Genomic DNA, 9,393 nt, shown 5'->3' on the forward strand with positions numbered 1-9,393 from the left:
TTTAATATCACACACAACCTAAACCTATCTCTTACGTGACCTCAAGGGAACCGGAATACCCAAGCAATCTCCGTTTCTAAGCAAATCATCAACACAAGGATTCCACCTTGCCCAAGGATTCCACCTTGAAAGAGGCTCTCAAAAGAGGCTACAAATATGTCATCTAAAATCTTCCTTTAAAATGAAGGCAAGCTAGCTATTTATAGGCCATGGGTCTTTATTACACAATGGGCCCAAAAGTGACCCTAAAAGCTATAGGGCCCAAAAGTGACCCAAAGCCCAAAATAATGTCATGGGCGTCCATGCTCTCTCGAAGCCCACGCTATCTTCCAAACACGTCGTGGCTCAATGCTCCCGTGGATGACATCATCAAATGTAGCTTCTCCCGCGCTCCAAGCTATCATCCACACACGTATTTGTTCCCCTAAAACAACTAAATCTTGGATCCATAGATGTGATCCTTGAAGCATCGATCCCAAAGGAGCGGAGCCCATTGATCTTGTATCAGATCCTTCAAAAATAGACTATTTTGGGAGAATCGGACACGCACTCATCAACATTTTTAAGAGACCGAGCAACATAGAATTGTTAATACATTCATCACCAAAGCAAATAAAAATAGGCAAAAAGTGGTGCAACCCCATCTTGACTGGGGAGTGTTCTGAGTCTCCTTCCACTTAATTTACTCGAGTCTTGGCACCATCGTACATGTCCTTCATTACTCTAATGTAAGCCACCAGTACACCTCTAGTTTCAAGGCATTTTCATACAAGCTTTGTTAGGACTTTGTTGTAAGACTTCTCTAGATCAATGAACACCATATGTAAGTCTTTCTTTCTCTTCCTATACTTCTCCACTACTCTCCTCACAAGATAAATAGCTTTTGCAACACGCACTAACATGAAACCAAACTAGTTATTAGTTGTGGACGCACCCCTCCTCACCCTCATCTCCACCACCCTCTCTCACACTTCTATAGTGTGGTTTAGCAACTTGATGCCCCTATAATTATTGCAGTTTTGGATGTCGCGCTTGTTCTTGAACAGAGGGATCATTGTACTACACCTCTATTCCTCGGGCATTTTTGTTGTCCTGAAAATAACATTAAACAACCAGTCACCCACTCCAGATCTGCCCTGCTTAAGCTCTTCCAAGATTTCACCTAAATTTTATCTGGCTAAACATTTTATGAGGACACCCTTAACCTTCTCGGCCTTAATAAACCTACAATACCCAAAACCCAATCTCTCTAAGTGCTCCAAATCACCCAACACAATGTCCCTAACCCCCTCCTCGTAAATAGTCTATAAAAGTAAGCCTGCCACCTCCATCTAATAAGATCCTCTTCCACCAATACTTTGCCTTTCCCATCCTTGATGCATTCACTTGATCCAGGTCTCGAGCCTTCCTCTCCCTCGCCTTGGCCAACCTGTATAACATCTTATCTCGACCTTTGTCTCCAAGTTCAACATACAAGCATTCAAAAGCTGCCATTTTTGCAGTTGTAACCGCAAACTTTGCCTTTGTCTTGACCACCTTATATCTTTCCTTGTTCATCTGTTTTTCCTCCTCGTCCTTGCTATCTACCCAGCACCACTTTGCAAAAGCAACCTTCTTGGTTTCCACTTTACCTTGAACTTCACCATTCCACCACCAATTCCGTCGATGTCCATCACGGTTAACCTTTGAAACCCCAACACCTCTCTAGCCACTTCTTTAATGTCATTAGGAGTCCTATCCCATATGTCGCTCAGATCCCCACTACTTCACCAAGCCCCCATCGCCATCAACAGGTAGGGATCAAGCCATCTCATTTAATCCTTGGCCAGTTATACACAAACCTCTTCTCCCTCTTTCTCTTGATCTCCAAGTATAATACCAAGAGCTTATGTTGGGTGGTAAGATTCTTACCAAGGATAATCTTGCAGTCTTTACCAAGGCTTCTATACTTCCTAAGGAGTAAGTAATCTATTTGTGTCTTAGCCACCGTATTATGAAAGTTAACCAAGTGGTCCTCCTTCTTAGGAAAACTCGAGTTGGCTATCACCAATTCAAAAGCTTTAGCAAAATTCATAAATGACACACCACCTCTGTTTCCATCTCTGAAACCAAAGCCTCTATGCACATCAACCACTAGATGTCACACCTCGATATGGTCATTGAAATCTCTGCCGATGAAAAGCTTCTCCGAGTGTGGTACACACCTCACCCCCTTGTCTAAACATCTAAAATTGTTTCTTGACCTCCTCATCCAAGCCCACTTGCGGCACATATGAACTGATACTGTTCAAAGTAAACCCTTCCACGACTGGCTTAATCGCCATCATCCTGATATTGATTTGTTTAGCCTCTACCACTTGCTCCCTCGGGTTTATATCTACTAAAATTCCTTTGCCATTCTTATTTCTCGACCTTTCTAGAAAACAAAACTTAAACCCGCCCACATCTCGAGCTTTGGTTCCTACCTATTTGGTCTCCTAGACATGCTATATTGATCTTCCTTTTCTTGAGAATGTTCACCAACTCTATGGGCCTCCCCATAAAGTCCCTATGTTCCAAGACCCCATCATCAACCTAGAAGATCCCTTAACCCCCTTACTACTCAAGCCCCTCACCCCCAACCCCAACCGATGACATAACCCTAATATACCATTATTCACCAAAGCCACAAACAAAAGTGCTAACTAATCAACAATATGCTAAATCTAAACCAACTAGTCTATAATAGACAAATAACAATAGATGAAAAGCCGCTCAGCCAAAACACAGATAGGAATACAACAAAACAAGAACCAACAACAATTTGTATAACAAAAACAACAAAACCAACTCAACAATCTCCTAGGCCATTACTATGCTTCAGACATATCTACAGGCTACAACCCAGCTAATAGATAACTTGATTTGAACTAGAAAACAGTAAACAAAAGGCAGAAATGGGCAAGAAATCGAAAATAGGAGACGGGATAAGCAAGAATTATGAAATATCCGGTACACTTGATCGAGAAACAAAAAATCTAGGGCACGGTTAAATAGATAGCAGTTGAACAAGAGCTACAAATAACCAATAGAAAATTAAAGGGAACAACAACAACAACATACCCAATGAAATTCCACAAGTTGGGCATAGAGAGGGTACAGTGTACGCAGACCTTACTACTACCTTGTGGAGGTAAAGAAACTGAAAAATCTGGAAAAAGATCTGCAGAAAACAATGAAAACAAACCTAAAAAGACAAAAATTGAAGACAACAAAGAAAGATAGAACCCTGAAACTCAGAGAGGGGGCTAGGGTACTTCCGCCGGTGCAGTGGTAGAGGCCAGCGATCAGTGGCGATGGTCAGTTGGTGCAGCTGCCATTGAAACTTGAAACCCAACCCAGAAACAAGAACAAAAAAATCCTAGAGTCGTTGGAGAAGAGATACCTCGCAAGGACAGTGCTAGAGTCACATGAAAAGAGATACCTCGTTGGAGCAGTGTTGGAGATCAACGAGCAGCAGTGGTCAAAAACCCTATAGTTGGGGGTTTTGGATCCATGAAAGAGAGAGAGAGCCTCTTATGGGGTCGTAGGTGGATGGCGCTGCAGTCGCCAACGAGTAGAAGAACGCAAAAAAGTCGCCAGCGAGTAGAAAAACTCAGGGATAGAGAAAGTCGGGGAGATAAAAAGTCTTGGGGAGAAATTGGACTATGGAATTCTGGACATGCTTGAAGAAGTATATCCCAGACTAAAAAGGAACCATTCTTTAAATGCATAAAACCGGAGCCATTATATTTTCTCGTTTCTTTGTTTCTCCTTTTCTTTTCCTGCTAAATGGTCAATTTAATTAATACTTTTTTCCTAATTATGCAACAAATCTTGAATCCTTATCCGCTGCAAAAGATTTCTTTTTCGCCTTCCATGATCATGCAAAAGATCTTTATAATGCATCTGCTATCCATTTTTCAGATCCTACATGACATATTATTTGGTCACAAAGGTTCATGGAGACATTCAATTTTACCATCCATCGGCAGAAGGTAAATATGCAATTGGGTAAATGGGTTTTTTTAAAAGAGCATACACTGATTCAATGCAGTCTTAGATGCACGATAGGAGTGCCATCCTCCCAAAGCATTGTCTCCAATTGATCCCACCCTTGCACTTAAGTTGGCAACAATAGCAAAATCTTTGTCAGTTCCAGAGCCACCTCCAGCTTTCAACAAAGGCCACATGTGCTGCTCACGCAAAACATGAATCAAAAGTTACATTGTCAAAAGTAAGAGATGTCCAGTATAAAAAAGAACCAAGGTAAATTAACATTGAGAATCAGAAACCTCAATTTCGACATGATATACTGTAAAGGATCTCTCAACAAAATCTCCCTGTTGATTTTTTCTTTTACAACACTTGATTTGGCAACTCATGAAACACACGTGGTGCTGCTTTAAATGCGTGGATCATTCTTCTAAGTTATGATATAACTGGTAGATGGCTAACTTTAGCAAGATCTTTTTCCTTTTTTGGTTTAAGTCTATCTTTAGCAAGATCTTCTACGTGCAAGGACACCAATCAGGTTCCCGTATGCTCCATGACGGTTTCCCCTTAATTCACCAGGATAATTGACATATCCAACTTCAATTGACAATGGCGATCCAAGACAATTGACATAAGATAATATATTATATTCAGATTAGTCTATCTTATTGTTCAAAATTAATAGGAAACAGAAAGGAACGGGAGGGGTACTCTTTCTCAACTTCTACCAAGTTACTTTTACAAATAAAAAGAGTTAGACAAGTTATTATCCAACCTTATGACGGAAGCACTTGCTAAAAAATGTTGAAATGGATACCTTAGACTCTGGACTACAATGAGGTTCCTTATACTCCATGTTTGTTTTTTGTTAAATTCACCAGGATAATCCAAATATCCAACTTCATCTGATGATGCTAGTTGAATACAATTGAGATAGGACAATATATTTTAATCAGGTAAGTCTGTTTTATAGTTTAAAATGTATAGGAAACCTTGAGCAGATGTCTGTCCTCTATCTTAACTTCTATCAAGTTCATTACGAACAAACAAGAGTTAGAAAATCTATTTTTCAACCTTCTGACGGAAGGACCTGATCAAAATGCTTTGAGATGGAAACTTGAAGACTCTGGACTAAGATCTACCAGCGTGACAGCAAGATTTTTACAAACTGAAGCATCTCTGACAGATTAAAATGTGCAGATTATCGAAAGATATACACCAAGTTATCATTTCTCGACTTCTTTGCGTAGATTGTCATTTACAGTTTGCTAAGAACTGGTAATACAACATTACTACTAACAAAGGGCTAGAAATTGATATGCGTGAGAAGAGCTCATAAGTTTTAAGAAAGATTCAAAGTCCCACACGATAGCTTTTTGTCTGCGAAGGGGTTCAAGCTCGTAATATGCACCTAACAACACATCACATGCCGAGCTCTTACTTAAACCAAAGGCTTGGAGACTCAGTTGATGGCTATTGACGCCAAAAGATCGAAAATACTTTGTCTTTTGGAAAAGAGATTTCCTACTCTATTCTAATCTGATTGGTTGGCAAAGTTCTGTATACAAAAGGCAATTTCTTGCTTGATTTAAGTTGTTTAGCTTCAAAGTCAGGTGAAAGAAAAACGTATTAGCACCTTCTCTTCAAAGAGAGAGCAGAAATTCCTCATCATGTGCACATTAACAAGGGTAATAACTAGTTTGTCAGTCTAAGTATCAGTACAAGATATTCATTGTTGAGCAAAACCTTGATTGCTCAGAAATAGTTGCTTCTTGTTCGGCTCGATAGAATTGTTTAAAAATTCAAAAATAGTTTTTTTAGCCTACAACATGAAGAAACTAAAAGACTGCACCTTGATAACCAAAATGGGACCAACAGCATTGATATCATAAGCAAGAAGCAAGGATGACCTCTGCACCTTACTCAGTGTTGTTTCTGTACTGAAAAAGCGAGAAGATAAATGATTCGCTTCACGAATTCCATAATTAAAAGCAAGGAAAGGACCATTAATCAGTTCCATCATCATTATAAGTTGCGACAATGTCCAAGCTACAATTGATAAATTAATGAACATAAAACAAGGAAATAATGTACCTGGATGCAGAACATTGGGTATTGAAAGAACACCAGATGCATTAATTAAGAGGTTTAGCGAGCCATATTTGTCTCTGATCGAATTAGCTGAGTCCTGGGTATTAGCATTTTTATGAAATACTTTAAAGGTACATGAACAGACGAAACTCACAAGAATCCAAGAAATATGCAAATGATTCTTTTGGCAAGTGGAGCAAAAATAACATTCCCAATTACGAACAAAAAGGAGAAAGGAGAATCTGTACAAAGACATAACTACTAAAATATACCTCCATGGTGCTTTCAACTGTCAGATCTAACGGGTGAATGTCAAGGCGCTCAGGAAACTCATTCTTCAATTTCAGAAGCCCTGTTGCTCCACTAGGATTACGGCACGTTGCAACAATGTAACCTTTGTCATTTTTCTCTAACAACTGTCTAACCTGCATGAGTCAGAAACTCAGGTAAAACCTTGCCAGAGCAGTTAAAGAACATGATAATTAATTAATAACCATAGTTCATCAATGATTGGACCAAAAACAGAGGGTTGGTATATCCTGTCAGAGGAAGGTTTCCCGTTCACAGAAAAGTATATAAGCAGATACTAAATTTTAGAGTTTGCAAGAGGATCAAACTCTTCCAATCAGACCAGCCCTTCAAAAACAAAAGGTCATGTTGACAGATACAGTTAAACCTCTCTATAACAGTCCCTCGTTATAATAGAATTTCATTAAAACGGCCTGATTTTCTCCAGAATTGGTTCTTCATCTTAAATTTTACTTCTCTGTAACAACATTCTACCTATAACATCAATGACATTCATTATAGCAGTACACTCTTTGTAAAACTACTCCTCTATAACAATCATACCCAAATAGTATGCAATAACACTTTGTAAGTAATATATTATGTATAAAATAAAATACCAAATATTTATGGTAATCATAACTTCATACACATTAAAAAAATTTCAAGTACCAATATCTAATTAAAAGGAAAAAAGTTGTATTTAAATGGTACCCATCAAATATGTCATAACTTCATCAGGAAAAGCTATTGATGTTTGCCTTTTTACATTCATACTCTTTCTAATTTTTATACTTTTGTTTATAATAGCTAAATGGGGATATAAGCGTTAAATGTCAGTATACATAGATATCAGCACCTCACTATAGCATACATGAAACTTTAAGACAAACGCTGCCATAGTAAAGAGGTTTGATTGTGCTCAATAAGTAGTTATGCAACCCTAATAATTACTTTAATTAGGCCAAATTATTGATGTGTATGTCAGCCAATACCAGATGAGGCCATATAGATCCTTTGTTTTGAAATTCGTGATGTTTGTATGTTTCATTTCTTTTGTGCAAACTTTGATGGTGGCATGGAAACCAAGAAAAATAAGATGGCCAAGGGAGATGTATGGAAAACAAAAAAGAAACGAGAAAACGAATGGTCGATGATTTCAATGAAATTGGAAATCCAATCTCTACTTTAACTAACTGTATGGATGAGGGCGCACTACACCCCCAATGTTTTGGATTGTTAAAGAACTCGGTCCTTTATGAGCACTCATGCCAGGCGCCTACAGCCATTTCCCCAATTTAAGTGATCTAAATCCAATACCAGAGAAAGAGAGAAAATAAAGGAAGTTTACATTCAAGCATATCATAAACATAAGTTTAACAATTATCACAAAACTATAAACAAATGGGCAACCAGCTATCTAGATTACATTAAAAATCTAAATTGCTCAGACAGATGTCCAATAGGTGCAGATCTAGAGGTTGAATCCTTCATGATCTAATTTTTAAGACTCGGGGGTACGGATCCACGTATGGGTATGGGTGCTGGGTTTCAACTAAAAATAATCCAAGATATCTTAAAAATATAGTTATAGAGATATTCCCAAATTATGGTGGACTATTTGGAAGGAAAGTAATGCATGACTTTTTTAGAGCAAGTTTGTATCTGTAATTACTATTCCCTTCATTTTTTACTAAATAAGTTGTTGTTGTAGCTTATACATGCCCCTTAAATAAACTACTCACTCCTTATTTTTTGGTAAACAACTACTCACTCCTAGAAAACAGAAAGTGTATTTACTAACTTACCCTTAATAAATACCTTAAAACAAGTAACTTTTTAATAATTTCTTAGTTATGTAAAACTCACTTTATTTAAAGAATGGTAAAATTGGAAGAACATCATTAATATCTTCTTGATTGTCTAAATCACCACATATTTAGGAATAAAAGAAAAGGTTAAAGAGCCACTTAGTAAGGAACGAAGGGAGTATTAAGTACAAATGCATCTCCTTACGGTATTTTTTGATGCAACATGGCTATTGCAAATGATCTAGAGGTCATGATAGACTTCTTGAGTTCATTGCACATTCAATAATGATGGATCTAAAAATATCTAATACAAATATCTTTTAACCATAAAAAACATATGCCTAATGGTTTCCGGCTCGAATTTCTCAATTGATTTTGGTCAAAGTTCCCAAAATCGATTACCCATATCTGGTAGGGAACCCACAAGTGGCGTAACTACATTGACCAAGGGTGGTCACTCGAAGATGGTTTGTCGAAAAATTATACAACGCATATAAACATAATATGTATATAGGTGAAAAACAATTTTTGACAGATATAATTTTGAACACCCTTGACAAAAATTCCTAGCTTCACCACTGACTCACTCCCATATTGTGTCGAAATGGGTGCGGCATTTAAAGTGGAGAGACTACACAACTTAGTTAAAAATTGCTAGTTAAACTGTTAACAAATAAAAAGGGGAAAAAGAAAAGGCAAACAAATCAATAACTTAAAAGAAAGGTAGGAGGAGTAAGAAGCTCTTGAACCCAACAGATAATCAGGACCAACACCAGATGATATAAAATCAAACCAGCTGGCACCCCTTCACTCATCAATTTCATCTCAACAAACAATTTGCCTATGCTCATTTTTAATAGTTCTTCACTTTTTCACATTATATTGTGAACGATAAGTTAGTAGCATAATCAAATTTTCTAGATTTTAGGCATAAGTTCTACATTTTGTATGCGGACTATCATTCCCAAGTTTTTTCGCTTAGCATTGAGAAGCATGTATTATTGAAGCCTACAATATAACTCCTGCAAAAGTATATTAAGCATGTACCCTACCCTCTCTCCCCCTCTCTCTCTCTCCCTACCCTACCCAACGGCTCTCTCCCCCTCTCTCTCTCTCCCTACCCTCTCTCCACCCCCCGCTTACCGGCCCCCGGTCCCCGGCGCCGTCGCTGACCTTCGGCGCCGACCCG

The 9,393-nt window shown here is 38.1% G+C and overlaps 1 protein-coding gene across 1 annotated transcript in view; it reads right to left on the reverse strand.

Moving 5' to 3' along the window:
- LOC107858447 (C-factor) overlaps positions 1–9,393 on the reverse strand; it is a 34,939-nt gene that overhangs the window by 21,418 nt on the left and 4,128 nt on the right. Inside the window, exons 2-5 of the mRNA XM_016703106.2 lie at positions 6,378–6,530; positions 6,109–6,202; positions 5,867–5,949; positions 4,061–4,214 (exon numbers count right to left, since the gene is read on the reverse strand). Coding sequence (XP_016558592.1) covers positions 4,061–4,214; positions 5,867–5,949; positions 6,109–6,202; positions 6,378–6,530 — 484 coding nt within the window. The remainder of the gene's footprint in view (positions 1–4,060; positions 4,215–5,866; positions 5,950–6,108; positions 6,203–6,377; positions 6,531–9,393) is intronic.

Source organism: Capsicum annuum, chromosome 2 (assembly GCF_002878395.1).
Source record: "Capsicum annuum cultivar UCD-10X-F1 chromosome 2, UCD10Xv1.1, whole genome shotgun sequence".
Lineage (NCBI taxonomy): Eukaryota > Viridiplantae > Streptophyta > Magnoliopsida > Solanales > Solanaceae > Capsicum > Capsicum annuum.